The 18157-nt window shown below is 44.5% G+C and overlaps 1 protein-coding gene across 1 annotated transcript; it reads right to left on the reverse strand.

Moving 5' to 3' along the window:
• Positions 1-974: 974 nt before the first annotated feature.
• Positions 975-17541, reverse strand: usp11 (ubiquitin specific peptidase 11). Its single transcript, XM_069659992.1, has 21 exons — positions 17317-17541; positions 12605-12714; positions 10713-10843; positions 10510-10627; positions 9866-10011; positions 9535-9596; positions 8684-8783; positions 7426-7599; positions 6974-7132; positions 6653-6877; positions 6423-6506; positions 6013-6107; positions 5713-5916; positions 5491-5600; positions 4754-5287; positions 4383-4453; positions 4075-4187; positions 3828-3977; positions 3587-3702; positions 3348-3436; positions 975-2912 (listed from the first exon to the last, which is right to left on the reverse strand). Exons 1-21 carry the CDS (start codon positions 17424-17426, stop codon positions 2733-2735), a joined length of 3081 nt encoding a protein of 1026 aa, XP_069516093.1. The 5' UTR covers positions 17427-17541; the 3' UTR covers positions 975-2732.
• Between the last annotated feature and the right edge of the window lie 616 nt (positions 17542-18157).

Genomic DNA, 18157 nt, shown 5'->3' on the forward strand with positions numbered 1-18157 from the left:
AAACACCACCAAACTTTAAGAGCCTCTGTTTATAACGTTGTCTGTGTCGCACCACTAAAGATTCATTCAATATAAGGCTCTAATCACAGTTTAGCAAAACTAGCTTTTTTAAACCTGGGTTGTATTTTGACATGTTTTATGGGTCTAAATGATTAGCAGGTACAAAAAGTGTTTGAATGTCTCCAGTAGATGTGTTCATCCTGCAGCAGTGAAACAGGCTGTAACGGCTGCAACATAATCCTTGATGGGTCAAAGGTCGTCCACTAAAAGTTCTTGTTGTTTCCACTGACAGGCTCAGATTGTTATTCTAAGTGTGTGACAACATGACAGAAAGGATCCCTACAGAGATAGACCTTTTTGTTACAGAGGAAGATGATTGTTTTAACCACAGGCAGACGTTACATCGCTCTCTGCACACACACCAGACTCCATTCAGAAAAACACTAATTTTACCTCACAGAACACAGGAGCTGCTGGTTTGCATCTGCCTCGTTCTGTTAGTTTGTTACGTGACTTTGGTAAGTTTAGATTGCAGAACAATATTTGTACACGTAACACAAACAAACTTACTGATCCAGGCAGGCAGACACCAGCAACTCCCTTTTTTTTGCAAGGTAAAATTGCCGTTTTTCTGAATGGAGTCTGGTGTGTGTGCAGAGAGCGATGTAACGTCTGTTTGTGGTTAAAACAATCATCTTCCTCTGTAACAGAAAGGTCTATCTCTGTAGGGATCCTTTCTGTCATGTTGTCACACACTTAGAAGAACAATCTGAGCCTGTCAGTGGAAACAACAAGAACTTTGAGTGGACGACCTTTGACCCATCAAGGATTATGTTGCAGCCGTTACAGCCTGTTGCAATTAAAAACATTAAAAAAGGCATCAATACACTGTAGCTGTTCCTCACAGACATCAGTGACTGTAATCAGTCTGGTTTTAGATATAAAGAAACCTCACTTTTATCCCGTCATGTTAATAATCATCCTTTTATTCATATCAAAAGATTGAAAGTACAATAAAATATTTTCATCTGATATTTGACAGGGAAGACCAAAGAAAGAAATCACCCCAAGCTTCCCTCCTGCTCCACCCAGGAACGGTAATATTAATAATACATTTCTTACAATAGAAAAATACTGTACACAGAGCCGCTTTAAAAGTCAGTAAGAGAGGAAACGTCGCCCGCCTCCGTCTCTCTGCTCGCACGAGAGGAAAATTAAACGGCTTCCTGTCTTTCTGTCAAATAGTCTTCTGCCTGAATACAAATGTATCTATAAATATGAAAAATAAGCTTCTCAATGTCCTGCACCATCGAATCATCGAATCATTCAAGAAAAACAGAAGATCTGACAGCGGAAAATTACTCATTTAAAAAATAAATACCAGCAGACAACAACCAAAATATACAGAGAAAAACATCCTGGCAGCTTTGTTCAGTATTAAATTATGTTTCTGTGCTACAAACACACCCCGCTGATTACCCAGAATCCCCTGCACGCTGCAATTTGGTCCACTTAACGGTTTCTACTGAATTCTGATGAGCAATAATCTGCCTTATCTACAAATATGTTTGTTGTTTACAGAGAGTTCAGGTTATTTCTGAACAAATGCATTTTCTTGTAAAATGTTTGAAAAGCTGGTTTTTAACTGGAGAATCTAACAACAGTGTTTTCATGGAGGTAACTTCCTGTGGACTATGTGCCTCTGAACTGCAGTCCCTAAACGTCTAATAGTTTGGTTTGTGCCGCCTGAATAATGAGACTTTCACTGTGTTTAATTAAAATGATGGCAGTTTAAATTAAATTGAATGGTTCATTATAAAACTGTAGAGCCAAACAGCTCGGTGTTATAACATGTACTCTCTTTAAAGGAGCTCTGATCGGTCACAGGGCAGCTGGGCTGGTCCTGATTACATGCTAAAGTAGCTCAATGCTAACAGCCATTTATGACAGTACGCACTTTGTGTAAACTTTAAAGTACAATTGATGCACAAATGCAATAAAAAGTCACTTAATGAAGAATTTTGTGGTTACATTTTAAAATCATCATTTAAAGACTCATTTTTCTGCTTTTCTTTCCTTTGAATCGTACAGTGCATCATTTATATGTTAATTTAGTAAATTAAGCTGCAGTGGGTCTTTGAATTCACTAATGATTATAATTAAATGCTGTAAAAGTCTCATTATTCTGACGGCACGATCCTGATCTGAAACCCCGATGTCAAAAATTGGGATGCTGTAAAAACGGAAACGAAACTAATAACTTCCTGTTTGACATATTTAATAATAAAATAAGAAAAGAAGTTCAAATGAATAAAACATTCTTGCTGTTTTTATTCACTCAGTCTGAATTTGATGCCTGAAAACTGAAGTTGTGTTTAGCTGAACGTCGGTTGTTGAACAGAAAACTAAAAGGCTAAAATAAGTCGTCCTGTTGTTTCTGCAGCAAACTGGATTTAATATTTTATTTATGTGAAATCTAAAACTGCCTCCTGGTGCATCAAACTACCTGAGTGTTCACGTCTACCGAGCAAACCAAAGTTCTCACCCCAAAACTGAGACGAGATCTGAGATGAAGTTTTAAGAGACTGTGGGGGGAAATAAAAACCATGAGACGTTCAAGTGCTGGAAATAAAAAACGTAAAAACAAAATGTGATAAAAGGCCGTCTGCTGTTCTGATGATGAAGAGAAAAATTACCGTACACTTGAATTGAACTAAATCTTGATGGTTCATTCAGTCTGTTTCCATGGTGACGTAGGAGGAGGCGGCGCCCTGCTCTGCCTCGTCTTCTTTGCAGGAAGTGATGTCGTTGGCGGGCTGGGTGGAGGAGGCGGGGCTTGTGTTGGGGGCGGGCAGAGTGGGTTTTCTGATCTTGTCTTGTCGATGGTAGAACAGGACGTAGGCAGCGTTGGTCTGCAGGAGACGAGAAGTCGACATTTATTATTTTACGGAGAAGTTTCGAGGTTATGTATATTAGTTAAAATGAACATTAGAGGAATTTTAAAGATATTTTAATTGAACACACCCTTAAAAATAGTGTTTTATAAAGTAGAATTCAATGCTGTTCATAAAGAAATGTATATGATAAATTATACACAGCAGACGAAAACAGGAAGTATAAAAAAGCAGGAAAGTGTTGCTCAGTATTTCCAAAAACTCAAAGACAATCAGTGAAGTGTCAAAGACGAAGAAAGAAAAGCTGCAATCAGAGAATTTCTCTTTTTGACAAACTGATTATTCGATTATCAAAACAGCAGGAAAGGAGCGTCAAATTCCCCGTCACCACTGTGTGTGTGTGTGTGTGTGTGAGAGTGTGTGTGAGAGAGTGTGCGTGAGAGAGATACTGACCACGATCTGGTCCTCTCGGGCGTAGGTCACCTTGCTGTCATCAAAGTAATACCACTGACCGTTGTCCTTGTTGCACGCATAGCTGGTGTCTGCAGGAACACACACACACACACACAAACAAACACACACACGATAATCAGCTCACAAGGTTCCGAAAGTAAAACTCAAAAGGAGTCATGTGATTAATGAAATCATCAACGTGACCTCTTTGAGACAAATAATAGATCAAAGGGACCTACAATGTCCGTCTCTGAGTCCTCCGTAGTGATTGGACACAGCGATGAGGTCATAGCGGCTCGGAGGCTCCCCATTGGACAGATTTTTCCTCAGGAGGCAGCCGGAGAAGTCGAGGTCTCTGCAACACCAAACCACAGATTTATGAGTCAATGGTTAGGGTGTGTGTTCAGGAGGTTCAGGTGGGTCTGTATGAAGTCCCCAAATGTGACCCGTGTGTGTGTGTGTGTGTGTGTGTGCGCGCACCTGAGGGGGAACTCCACGATGCTGTCCAGCTTCTCTCGGGTGAACTTGGTGTAGGAGAACCTCTTGAGGTGGATGATGAGGACCTCCGGCAGAGACCACAGGTCCAGCTTCTTGGTGGCCAGCTGGTGCTTCTTACACACCGGACAGTACCTGCACACACACATCATTATATGATACCTGTGTCACCTGTTATTATTGGAGCCTTTGTGTGTGTGTGTGTGTGTGTGTGTGTGTGTGTGTGTGTTACCAGGGGTTCTCCTCCTCCAGCGTCTCCACGGTGGTGAACAGCTCGATGCACTCCTGCAGCTGCACGGTGGTCTGCTGCTGAGGGACCTCCATGCTGCTGTGTTTCACGTACTTCTGCACAGAGACGGAGAACACGGAGGACACGGAGAACACGGAGAACACAGAGAACACGTTTCAGATCGTTTAGTGTTTAATCACAAACTGTGAATGATGCCCCTGAACCCTACGCGTCTCTATGACAGCAGATGACACCATTTTTCTTTGCTTTTATGACTTCAGATATATTTTGAAAAAGGTGTTCTCGCTGACCTCGGCCTCGTTCTCATTGTAGAATCTCTTCTTCATCTCAGGGTCCCAGTCGATGGCCACATAAGGCTGAGCTGCAGAGACACAGAGTCCATGTTAGAGCATCAAACAGTCAGCTGCAGGTGAGATTACAGGTGTATGATATCAAACATCTCCAGGATTAGAGCAGGATGTCGTGTGATGTCCCCGAGTGTCTTTCACGTCATGTTTATAAATCACATCATTAAAGTCTGAAGTTAGGCGATGCAGACGAACCAAAACAACTCCTTCAGGTGAAATATTGTTCGAAATGTATTCTACAACTCACGCTGCCAGCTGTGACGCGTGTGTGTGTGTGTGTGTGTGTGTGTGTGTGTGTCCGCGTTCAAACTCACAGCTGAAGGACACGGCGCTCCCTCCCTCTCCCGTCCCCCTCTCGGTCGTCCCGTTGGAGTTGACCGCCTGGATGGTGAACAGGCTCTTCCTCCTCTTGCGACACACCCTCCTCTTCGGCGGCTGCTCATTGGCCGGCGGGCTGGGAGAACACGCCTCCTCCTGCTTGTCTTCTTCCTTTTCTTCTTCTGTGGTCTCGCAGGGCGGCTGCGGTGGCTCTGCTGCTGCTGGCTCTGCTGCTGCTGGCTCTGCTGCTGCTGGCTCTGAGCCGGTGTCGGCGGTCTCGCTCGTGTCCGTGCGGGGCTTCACCTCCTCGGTGCTCTCTGTGGGCTCGGCGCTGCAGAGCGGCTCGGTCTGGTTCTGGGAGCCGTTGTTGGTCTCCGAGTCACGGTTGTCCAGTGAGGGCTGCGTGTGGTTCTGTTCAGCGCTGGGCTTGGCCGTAGCGGTGTCTTCTGATTGGCTGTTTGCTGATGAATCGCCGCAGCAGGCATCGGTCTGAGAGGGTCCGGCTTTCTCTGCGTCCTCCTGCTCCTCATCTGAGAGAACGACAGAAACATACGAGTGAAGCTAAACGTGTGCGGCTGCCGAAAACACCAGAAACTGCACGTAACGCTCGTTTTCACTGACAGTGAAGACGATCTTTGATCTTTTCCCTGTTTGGTCGATAAAGTAGCATCTTTAACATCCTGTTCATTTATTCAGAACTACTTGAAAAGCTTGGAGCTGCAGGAGATGATACCATCACTGATGCCGTTGGTCTGAGTCTTGTACAGCTCCTCTTCTTCCTCATCTTCCTCCTCTTCTTCTTCCTCCAACTCCTCAGAGGGGTCAGGAGGTCGCACGTAGCGCCTACAAGCACACACACACCTTAGAAGTATGTAGTGTATAACAACTAAAATGGCTTTAAACAGAGATGAATTAGTGAACATGTGTCCTGTCTTCGTGTCTGTGCTTTACTCACGCCAGCCTCTGCAGGAACAGGATGTAGAGCGCCTCCCGGCTGCAGCTGCTGCGTGGCACGCTGAGCAGCAGCGGGTGTCCGAACAGCGTGGTGCCGTACGAGTTGCTGCCCGAGCCGTAGTCTCTGTAGTGAGAGCGCTCCCTCAGGTAGAGCGCCAGCAGCACCTGCTCCTCCTGCTGCTCCTCCAGCACGCTCAGCTCGTACCTGCACACAGGAGCAGGGAGAATTAAACTCTCGTCGGGCAGCTCGTCGGGCAGCTCAAAGCAACATGATACAAACAGCTGATTAAAGTGTTCTTACACAAAGATGTCGTCTCGGTCCAGGATGCAGCTCAGAGACTCATCAGCGTTGTAGATCTTATAGAAGCGATGGTTGAAGACGTCAGCAACCACCATCTGAAACACACACACACACACACGCACACGCACACACACACTGTTAACACCTCACTGCTCACTCTGGTGAAATAAAGGTGTAACTCTCTGCTTTGCAAAAAGAGATTAAAGTTAAAGTTTAAAGATTCAGGAGACAAATCGGAGCTGACGAGGGCAAAATGTCGATTATAAACATTTAGTGACAGGTGCAGTGTTGGTACAATGACAAGTTCCTGAATGTAGGAAAGGATTGTAGTTTCTTTTGGACTCATAACTTGTGTGACTTCATCTGTTTGACACACACACACACACACACGCAAACACACACACACTGACCTGTGTGGGAGGTACGCTGGTCATCTCTGACAGAGCAGCGCAGAGGTCGGACACTTTCCCTGCTTTAGGAACCACCACACGATGCTGCAGACAGAACATCATGATGATTGATTGATTGATTGATTGACATCGCCTCTTCATGCTCCTCATGTTGGAACAGTTTGAGTGAAGCAAACACGCAGACTTTCAGACAGTCACAGTTTAAATGCAGAGCAGACCGCAGCAGCTACCTGTGCAGGTTTGGCGTACGGGTCCAGAGAGACGAAGAAGACCTCCATGACGCGCTCCTTGCTGACAGGAAGTGGGACGCTCAGGTAGCAGAAGGGGTCGAAGGTCACAGAGACCTTGAGGCACTCCGGACAGACGAGCGTGGACTTGAAGAGGCCGTGGAACGTGTCGACGATCACCGAGTCGTTCCGCCGCCGGTGGTTACGCCACGCCTCCTCCGCCACTTCCTGCAGAAACACAGATGAATCATGGGAAAAACTGTGAGTACATTTGCCTGCAGACTTTGAGGAGGAGGGAATCATAAATATGTGTCTACGTCTCACCTGGTCCGGCCTCCCGTCTGCGTCCCTCAGCTCGATGTACTCCTTGTTTTTGACTCGGTTCAGGTCTTCGTGCAGACCGTCCAGCAGGAAGGACAGCAGCTCCTGACTGTCGTGTTGCTGGTAGCCCAGAAACTGGGACGCAAAGTGACCCACCTTCGTCTGCAAACAGTCACACAAATACACAAACTCAGGCAGGGAAATATGTCACTTTCTCTTTGTGTCAGGCTGAAGTGCAGACGGAGAGTTGAAGTTGTTCAGTGTAGCAAGACGAAAAGAAGAAAACGCAGCAACACGTCATTTTCATCTCCTCTGTAAGTCTGTGTGTTTCAGCTTCACTCCTCTCTTCCTGTTCCGAGTTCATACTTTGGTCAATAGAAAACATCAGTGTCTGTTCCTTGACACAGGCCATAGCTGAGATGTGTATGTAATCACTAAGTCGTCCGTTTTGGTACCTTGAAGACGCGCGGCACCACAGAGTAATGCCTCCCGGACCACATCTGCTTGATGACGTCGGCGTAGGCCTCGGCGATCTCTCCCTTCATGCCCAGAGGGTTCGTGAAGTTCAGCTCCTCCAGGTACGAGCTCTGCAGGAAGTACTCGGTCAGAGGAGGAGTGTTGCTCAGACACTGCAGAGACGGTGAGACAAGAGGAGTGAAAACACAGTTAATATTGTTGTTTGCATGAAGCTGGTATTCTTTAAAACAGCTTTACATATTTTGGGGTCTAAATGACTGTTGACAAAAAAGTAAGGTACCAGACTCCACTGACAAAAAGAGTCATTTTACCTGCAGAACACAGAGCTGCTGATCCATTTTGTGTGTTACAAAAAGATTGTGCTGTATTAAAACTAACCATTGGAAACACTGCAGTCACTATGCAATACTAACTAACTAACCAGCTGAGGCATCCGTAGACCAAAAACTGTTCTCTGAGCTTAAATCAGTGTTTTTGTGAATGGAGTCTGGTGTGTGTGCAGAGAGCGATGTAACGTCTGTTTGTGGTTAAAACAATCATCTTCCTCTGTAACAAAAAGGTCTATCTCTGTAGGGATCCTTTCTGTCATGTTGTCACACACTTAGAAGAACAATCTGAGCCTGTCAGTGGAAACAACAAGAACTTTTAGTAGACGACCTTTGACCCATCAAGGATTATGTTGCAGCCATTACAGCCTGTTTCACTGCTGCAGGATGAACACATCTACTGGAGACGTTCTAAAACCTTTTGTACCTATTACGTAGACCCGTAGATGTGTAAAAATCTATATTCAAAAACACTTTGCAAACATCTGAATGAACTGGTTTCAAAAGGGACTGAGACACACTCAGCTCACTTCCTTCAGCCTGTGGAGAAACCTGAGGAGCAACACCGACACCAACAAGGTGTTAATTATGCACCGAGCAGGTTTCATGAAGACTGTTTAAATAAAACCACATTAGAGAACTCCTATTGGCTGCGTGGAAATCAACCCTGTGATCCTGTTAGATCAGGGGCTGTGTTTACAGAGCGGCCTCTGACCTGCAGCAGCTTCCAAGTTCTTAAAAGTTAGAGAGAAGTCGGACCGTCTCTTCATTCTGACTGTTTGGCCAAAAAGAATCAGGAATCATGGACTCAGCAGCCACAGAGAAAGACGGTGAGGTGTGTGTGTGTGTGTGTGTGTGTGTGTGTGTGTGTGTGTGTGTGTGTGTGTGTGTGTGTGTGTCTCATGCAGACCTGTAGAGCAGAGTTCATGAAGCAGGTGTTGCCCAGGTTGGTGAGGCCGCAGACTCCCGGCTGCCCTCGGTACGAGTCCTGCTCCTCCACAGAGTTCCTCCTGAAGAACCAGAACACACGTCAGCAGCACGTTTCCACAGACTCATTATGACACATTGCAGTGCAGGTTCTGCTTGCTGCTGTCTGTTAGGCTGTGTGCTGAAGGCTCCATGTTGGACTGCTGTTCTTAAAGGGGAAAGGACTTCACTGACTGATCGTCACTTCAGCCTTTACGGTCTTTAACCTCATTCTACTTGTCTCTTCCATGTCAGCCTTAAACTGCAAACTAAGATGGATTCCATCAGAGCTTCATGTCACGATTAAAGCCACAAATACAAATCTGAAAAGCTTTTCGGTGCAGCCACTTCAGTTCAGGTGAACTTGTGCTTCCATCACACGGTGAAAAAAGTTGGAACTCTGTAAAAGTTCAAGGAGGATGAAAGGCACTGTATGAAGATCAGAGCTGAGCAGCATGACACCAACGTATGGATACATTTAGCACATTAATATTTGACATTAGTTCCAGATTTGCTTTTTCATGTTAAAGTTTTGTTGTGTGGAACGCACTTTGTAAACGTTGTTGTTTTACGGACGAGGGAGCGGCCCTCAGAGGAAACTAAACTGAAAGCAAAGTGGAAACAGTAAAGGTCAATGAGACAGGTAGAGCAAGAGATGTCCCCAGACAGGAAGAAAGGATGGGAGGGACAAACAAGTAGGAGAGAGAGAGAGAGAGAGAGAGAGAGAGATACGGAGGAGAGACAGAAAAAGGAAACATTAAAGACCAATGAGAGCCGACGGAGGTGTGTTCTTACATGATCTGAGGTCTGGAGCTCGGCCAGGTGCCGTCAGCATTCCTCGTCTCCATGATCACCGTCTGTCACGACACACACACACACACACACACACACACACACACACACACACACACACACACACACACACAGGCATGTTGCAGCTTATCTCTGAGGTGGACAGGTTGTTATTTTAAAGGAGGAAGTAACTGGTTGTAAAGAGAGACGAGTGCTGAGTCATTACAGTGACATTGTTTTATATTAAACTCTCTGATGTGTAATGATCATGAATCAGTGTCAGAGAGGAGGAGGAGGAGAAGAGGAGGAGGAGGAGGCAGTGTGTGTCTCTCACCATCCCTGAGCTCAAACAGGCGTCCAGCACGCTCACGTGGATGTTCCTGAGTCGCTCACAGGTGCTGTCTGAACTCTTCATCCACAGACGACACTCTGAGCCCGGAGGCACCGAGAACGCCTCGCACATCGCCCTCTGGATCGACTCTGAACACACACACACACACACACACACGATGCTTTAAAGTGACTCTTCATTAAGACACTCCTGAAGTGTGCAGGTAAACTTTGATCTGTTGCGTCCTGCACACAATAAAGGAGCAGTTACGATACATTTAGATGGCTTGACTGGTTTTGATTTTCCAGAAGAGATAATAAAACAATGAAAGTATAAAATCAATAAAGTTTCAAATGTGACTTTAAAGAACAACGGCTTGTTCAGACCAAAAGGAGGAGGTTTCTATTCCAAAAGCCAAACACACAAACAGATTCAAATTCACGCTGGATGATGCAAATCCCTGAGTCAGCTCAAAGCTGTGCATAGTACCTGGTATGTTTAAATCCAGACTAACAAGTGGAGCTCAGACACAGCCGAGCGCCGATTGGCCCCTAGAATCATCCTGTGCATGTAATCCTGCAGGAAGCAGCCGAGCTACCGGGCCGCACCATGCAGTGCACGCACACACAGACACACACAGAACTCACGTATGTTGTCGGCGCGGCTGAACTGTGCCGTGATGACGCTCTCCATGTTGCTGTGGAGGCAGAGGAAGATCTCCACGGGGTACACCTCCACCTTCAGAGTGCTGGGCAGGTCCACCACCTGAAACACGCACACAGCAGAGGTCAACAGATACCCTAAGGACGAGCGCAGCAGCTGAGGAGTCTGTGTGTATCGGGTGTGTTACCTTGCGTTCGAGCGCCGGCTGAGCGTCCACCATGCCGTACCAGGCCAGCAGCTTGTGCCAGGCCTCAGCCGGCACCAGCATGAAGTCCTCGTTCTCCACCAGACGCTCCTTCAGGTGGTACGAGTCCAGATCTGAAAAAAGACAAGACAGGACACTTCAACGATCACTGATGTTACCTGTAAGACAGAAAAACGGACACTGCAGAAATCACAGTGTCAAAACGTCCAGATTCAGAGCTTTAGAGGCTGAACCTCCTCACGGAAACACTGACTGTTAGTTGTCCAGGTATTCATCATCAGAGCATAGACAGGCTGATCATGTCTGTGACCTGCCTGTTACCTGTGTGTTAAATAACCGTCCAATCAGAGTCAGTGTGGATTATATGAGAGTTCATGTGGTGCACAAGAGAAAGAATGGGACACATTATAAGGTTAACATGATCAAATCAGGCAAGGTGACGAAGAAAGAGACGGAGAAGGAGAAGAAGAAGAAGAACAAGGAGGGCAAGAAGGAGGAGAAGAAGAACAACAAGAAGGAGGGCCAGAAGGAGGAGAAGAAGAACAGGAACAAGGAGGGCAAGAAGGAGGAGAAGAAGAAACAGGAAAACAAGGACAAGAAGGAGGAGAAGAAGAACAACAAGAAGGAGGGCCAGAAGGAGGAGAAGAAGAACAGGAACAAGGAGGGCAAGAAGGAGGAGAAGAAGAAACAGGAAAACAAGGACAAGAAGGAGGAGAAGAAGAACAGGAACAAGGAGGGCAAGAAGGAGGAGAAGAATAACAAGAACAAGGAGGACAAGAAGGAGGAGAAGAAGAACAGGAACAAGGAGGGCAAGAAGGAGGAGAAGAAGAACAGGAACAAGGAGGGCAAGAAGGAGGAGAAGAAGAACAAGAACAAGGAGGGCAAGAAGGAGGAGAAGAAGAAACAGGAAAACAAGGACAAGAAGGAGGAGAAGAAGAAACAGGAAAACAAGGACAAGAAGGAGGAGAAGAAGAACAGGAACAAGGAGGGCAAGAAGGAGGAGAAGAATAACAAGAACAAGGAGGACAAGAAGGAGGAGAAGAAGAACAGGAACAAGGAGGGCAAGAAGGAGGAGAAGAAGAACAGGAACAAGGAGGGCAAGAAGGAGGAGAAGAAGAACAGGAACAAGGAGGGCAAGAAGGAGGAGAAGAAGAACAGGAACAAGGAGGGCAAGAAGGAGGAGAAGAAGAACAGGAACAAGGAGGGCAAGAAGGAGGAGAAGAAGAACAGGAACAAGGAGGGCAAGAAGGAGGAGAAGAAGAAACAGGAAAACAAGGACAAGAAGGAGGAGAAGAAGAACAACAAGAAGGAGGGCAAGAAGGAGGAGAAGAAGAACAGGAACAAGGAGGGCAAGAAGGAGGAGAAGAAGAACAGGAACAAGGAGGGCAAGAAGGAGGAGAAGAAGAACAACAACAAGGAGGGCAAGAAGGAGGAGAAGAAGAACAACAACAAGGAGGGCAAGAAGGAGGAGAAGAAGAACAGGAACAAGGAGGGCAAGAAGGAGGAGAAGAAGAACAAGAACAAGGAGGGCAAGAAGGAGGAGAAGAAGAACAGGGACAAGGAGGGCAAGAAGGAGGAGAAGAAGAACAAGAACAAGGAGGGCAAGAAGGAGGAGAAGAAGAACAAGAACAAGGAGGGCAAGAAGGAGGAGAAGAAGAACAGGAACAAGGAGGGCAAGAAGGAGGAGAAGAAGAACAACAACAAGGAGGGCAAGAAGGAGGAGAAGAAGAACAGGAACAAGGAGGGCAAGAAGGAGGAGAAGAAGAACAGGAACAAGGAGGGCAAGAAGGAGGAGAAGAAGAACAAGAACAAGGAGGGCAAGAAGGAGGAGAAGAAGAACAGGAACAAGGAGGAGGAGGAGGAGGTAGACTGACCTTCAAACAGCTCAGTGTTGTCGATCTGACCCGGGAAGGACGAGGAGTTCTGGTCTCCTGTCTCCACAAACTCCTTCCACTGCTCATACCAGCGCCGCTCCACCACGTACCTGCAACACACACACACACACACACACACACAGACACACACAGACACACACAGACACACACACACACACACACACACACACACACGCAGACACACACAGACACACACACACAGACACACACACACACACACACACACACACACAGACACACACACACAGACACACACACACACACACACACACACACACAGACACACACACACACACACACACACAGACACACGCAGACACACACAGACACACACACACACACACACACACACACACAGTATCAAACTATTCATCAAGCAAAATGTCAGACATGCTCTGGGTCGAGCTTTTCAGAGAGGATGATCTGATGCTCGTTTTCGGCCTGTTGGCTTAATTAGAGAGTTTTCTTATCTTTCTGTTATAGTGGCAAAATGTTCATTATTCATTATTCAATTTAAAACCTGTATCAGTCAATACCAATTAGAACTATCTTTGGGGATACAGAGACAGCTGAACAAAGCCAGGTGAAGATGAACATTTAACGATAAAGTACAAGCAGGAAGCAGGAGACAAACTGTTGTTTGTTGGACAGCAGCTTAAAAAACTGGTTTTTTCTCACGTTAGACAATAAAATTGGCCAATCTGCAAAAAAGACATTTTAGGTTTGAAAGATTTGTTGAATAATCTCAAAAAAAGTTTGCAGATTAATTTAATTGAACGAATAAATCAAAGACAAATCCTTTCAGCTCCGACGTTTATCTTCCACTCCTTACTGTCTGACACTCGTCAAAGATCATTAACAAAATCCCAGCAGTCCAAATATTTGACCACAACAGAGCAGACGCCCCTATCTCTTCATGGAGTCACAACAGAAGCCTGTTAAAACTGGTTCGTGTATGACCCCTCACACATGGAGAGCTCTAAAATACTCTGAAGGCTTTACAGCTTCGTGTGTATCGACCAACACGTGAAAATAAGAGGCGACTCTGAGAAACAGCCACTAAAGGAAGCAAATCTGAACCCAGAAACAGCAAACAAAGTTTAACTTGACACATTTTTCTCCAGATTCAGGAGCAGGACTCCTGTTTCCTTTCCCACAACACAACCAGAGACACGCACAGCCGGTCGAGTGATCACATCCCGAAGTCTGAACTGATTTGCTTCACTTCCTCTCTGCTTTCAGCTCCCAGTCAGTCAGATGTTTGCTCTCATTATTCTTCTATTACAGTTGGACAGAACCACTCCGCTCTTCCTCGTACCAGCTAATGACAAATAAAAACAAGACGCTTTTTGTGCGGCGAATAACGACCTTTCTGTCAGTGCACCGTGTCCTCGCTCTGCTTTCCTGGAACTGAACGTGGAGATCAGAGTGTTTGTCTAAAAACCAAAACAAACATATGAAAGGCCCGGCTCTCATATTATCACACTGAACACCTGAAAGGTTTTTGTGTTGGTCTGACGTGTTCAAGGTGCCGTGCCCGTTCTATAACAGTGAAATTATATAAAGCCAAGTGGAGGCAAAAAACCGCAAAGTCACGTTACTCAGTTGATCTAATTTAGACCAGAACAGAGTCAGGTGTCCTGGTCCACCTCATGAGGTTCAGTTTACTGAGTTTAGAGAGAGAACTAGAGGCCTTCATCAGTGTTTCTGGGTCACTGAATGTTTCTGTGTGTTTTTAGGCTGTGAGCTTTAATGCTTTTTTTGATTTCATCAGAATCAATACTTTATTTATCCTCGGGGGGGAAAGTCGGGAATTTATTGCTTCAAGTTTTTTGTTTCCTAAATTTCAATTATATTCCTAAATTAGTGGCACGCAGCACGCTGTCAAAAGAAGTCACAGATGGAGGCCATGTTTTTGGTTTCATTGGTAAGTTGCTGTTCGAGGTGTTCTGCGTCAGCCTGCGAAACTTTTAATGCACCGATCCAAAACCATAACTTATTGGCCTAAAAAAATCCACTTGTTTCAGGACGATTAGCATGAAAGGACAGCGCAGCACTAGCAGAGAGTGTAATGTAGTCAACCCTGTCAAAATGTCAGCAATCAGTGTTTTTCAGCCAACAACACGTATCATTTTTATGCACTGGAGGGAGCTCTGTATCTGCCAAAACTCAATTCTGGGTTTTGTAATCAGGAAGGAAAACATGGTCCTGGAACACTTCTGGTTGCTCTACAGAAAAGCAGGACATTTTGATCATCACATAACAAGGATGAGGAGAAAGAGAGGCACATATTTACTTGGAGTCTGGTGTGGTGGGATTGTGTCGTGAACGGTGCAACACAAAAAGGTTTCATTCAAGGTTTGAGGATGTGGAGGCGACTTTTAACCCCATACACACCGAATTTAGATCCACAGTGACGGTTCAGAATGTCACTTTAAAACATAATCAGACCTGTAGTTGATTCAGGGCCAAATATAAAAGCGTCAGAAATCAGAATTAGTCCTGTTCACACAGTTAAAACAGATCTGAGTCACATATCAGCTTAAGAATCAGATGTGGGACACGTGTACGCTTTAGGCAGAGGTCCTAATTTAAAACATGTAACACTTTCTTTTATTTATTGCATTAAGAAAGTCCTCTGCTGGTGTCGCTCGTGGGATCATTGTGTTCACATTCTAAGCTTTCCTTTAAAGGTTGCATTAAAGTCAGAAGTTTGAGATCTGTTGCTCACTGCTCTTTAAAAAGCTTGTTTGGCATATTAAAGTAAAGTGCAACTGTCTTCAGCACAGACATACGTTTTGTCAAACGATATTACAGCCACACCGTTCAATTTTAAAGTCAGATTTATGTGCAGATTTTGAGTTATTGCACATGCAACAACAATAGTGCATCTGTCAGATGAAAAGTAACAAGAAATTGCTGCATAGAATGTAAAACTGAGCCTTCATTATAAAGTTTCTCCACCAGAGAGCACTGACAAGTTCACACTGTAAAATCCCTCGCAGCTTCACACCTTGGTCACATTTTTTAAAAAGTATTGCATTTAACATTTCCACATTAAAATGTCTACAAACTACACAACCTGTTACTTTACCTTATTACACTTTGTACTCACATTGTCCCAGATGTTCCCAACAATGTTAAAGGTATTAATGTAGGGCCGGGCGATATGACCACATGTCTCGGCCTACGTTAGACTTATGACTACGTTTTATTTCAAAGAAAATTAAGCAGGAACCGCAAAAAGGAGCCTGTGAGTGACTTTATCTACCAAACAATTTCCTAAAAATGTGAATAATAAAGTAAAAAAAACCTTATCAGCTGCTCCGGGGACACAAAATAAAAGCATTGTGAACAAACGAGGGGAGTCGGAATGCTAGACCGGGCTTTTACTTTGAAAAAGCATACCGGAAGTGTTACTTTCCATGCCTTTGACATTCTCTACAGGAGATGTTAATATCGTTGTCAGAGATCAATACATTACATTTTCAGATTGAAGGCTGGGGCTATACTTTATTTATTTTTCATCCTTAAATTTACTTGAAATTGTTAAGTTTGCACAAAAGTTCTCAATAAAATAAGAAAGTACTTTTTATTTGTCAGTATTTCATTCTCACAGGATAATCCAAAAATAGGCTCTACCGTGTGGTTATTTCATATAGACTAATTATTTGTTAAATGACCAAAAAACAATCGATATCGTGATATATGTCGTTATCGAGATATGAAAACTCCTATATTGTGATATAGGATTTTTTCCATATCACCCAGCCCTTGTTATTTTATGATGAACATATAATACAAGCTAAATAAATATGACAAAATGAAATGTAAATAAAACTTTAGTTCATATCAGAGATGGTGGTTGTCAAACAATGAAGACAACAACTCCCACCACCAAATATATAGCCTAATCCAGTATCAGTGAGGCTATTTACTACATGCTGGCTTCATCCCGTCATTCATCAGTTAGAAAACGCTGATTACACATTTATGACTTCCCTGTAGAGGTGAAACGATAGTGATAGTATGTACTTAAGTTATCAAGTTGAACCTCTAAACATTTTCTAGTTTTAGTTTCTGTAATGTAATAATTTGACACTTTTCTCTGCTTATATCATTGTAACACCAAATTAATGTAATTCGAAGATGTCACCTTTGGCTCTGGGGAATTGTGACAGGTTTTACAATTATATTAAAAGTTTATTTGACCGTTGATTGACAACATAATGGATAGCTCGATTGAAAATGAAACTAGTCGTTGTTAGCAGTGTCATTTCTAATTATCTGATCGTTATAGTGAAGGATTTAGGTGTGAAAGGATGACAAAGTAAGAATAATAATAAGTGAAGTCCAGTTCTGGCAAAATCAAAAGTGGAAGCTTAAGAGGCGACACGAAACACATCCTCACAGCTGGTTGACAGGCTAGCCTAAACGATAGCAGCGTCGGCTAACGGTCAATGCAACGTTTGCCAAGATTAGCATGAGCTAACACAGCAACAGACGCTAACACCCAACACAGAGCCGTTAAAGTGCTCCAACACACTCACACCGACAACAAAACGGCGTGACTCTTGTCGTTAAACCTATTAATAACCGTTAGGTAACGTTAGCCGAGGCATGCTAACAGTAAGCCCCTATCACTGTGTGTTTGTGTGTGTAGCAGAGCGGCAGGCGGGCGGTTCTCTCACCAACTGTCCCCAGCACGGAGCTCACACTCCCGCAGCAGAGACTCGATCTCCCGTCGCTGGGTCTCCAGGCCCGGAGGTTCCGCGGCGGAACAGCGGCTGTTGGCCGTCATGATGCTAATCAATCACTCATAAATGTCGGAACTGTTGAAAATATTAAATAAAGCCAGGAAACGAAAGACAGAAGTCAACCGCCGCATTGATCAACCGATAAACTGGGAAGCTGCACAGAACTGTGTTTGCGGAAGTAGGAAGTGGTTTGGCCTCGGACGATGACGACTTCCGGAGTAAGACCGCCGCACTTCACCCATCTTTCCACTAGAGGGCATCATACCGCCAAAAATTAATGGATAACTATCGATTCCATACTGATATATTCAAAGCTTTATACTTTTACCCTCATGAGTCAATGAGTCAATCAAAAGTACATTATAATAACTGGTATTGTTTTGTGACTGTTGGCTAAGAATTATCTCTATTTTACATATTTTCCAAAATAGAAAAACAGAAAATACTATTATAAATATTAAGTATTGTAGACAGTTTGAAATCAGCAATGACTCCGGTAACTACGGTTTGTATATTATCAAATGTGTCCCAATACTGGTGTACACACGTAGAATTATCCCCCAACTCTACAGTTTCCTTCTGCTTACTGGGCAATTAAGGGTATTTTGGTTTTCTTGCACATTTGCTGATTGATTCAGTCTCAGTGTTTTCAGTCAGTTAGTGGAGACCAAACAGAGCTAAAGGAGAATGACCATGGGGTTTAAATTAAGGAGGTGGACACCGGTCCAACTGGATGATCATGTTGCTTTGTATCTGCTGGATGTGGAGGTGGACA

The sequence above is a fragment of the Semicossyphus pulcher genome, unplaced genomic scaffold (assembly GCF_022749685.1).
Source record: "Semicossyphus pulcher isolate SPU_LCO1_2020_fin unplaced genomic scaffold, fSemPul1.0.p SCAF_13, whole genome shotgun sequence".
Lineage (NCBI taxonomy): Eukaryota > Metazoa > Chordata > Actinopteri > Labriformes > Labridae > Semicossyphus > Semicossyphus pulcher.

Excerpts from the sequence above, each read along its gene's own strand:
- usp11 (XM_069659992.1), bottom strand. The coding sequence starts at position 17,426 with ATGACGGCCAACAGCCGCTGTTCCGCCGCGGAACCTCCGGGCCTGGAG. Across the intron at positions 12,715-17,316 it reads CTCCGTGCTGGGGACAGTTG|GTACGTGGTGGAGCGGCGCT; the intron begins GTGAGAGAACCG and ends TGTGTGTTGCAG. Across the intron at positions 3,978-4,074 it reads CTGGAGGAGGAGAACCCCTG|GTACTGTCCGGTGTGTAAGA; the intron begins GTAACACACACA and ends GTGTGTGTGCAG.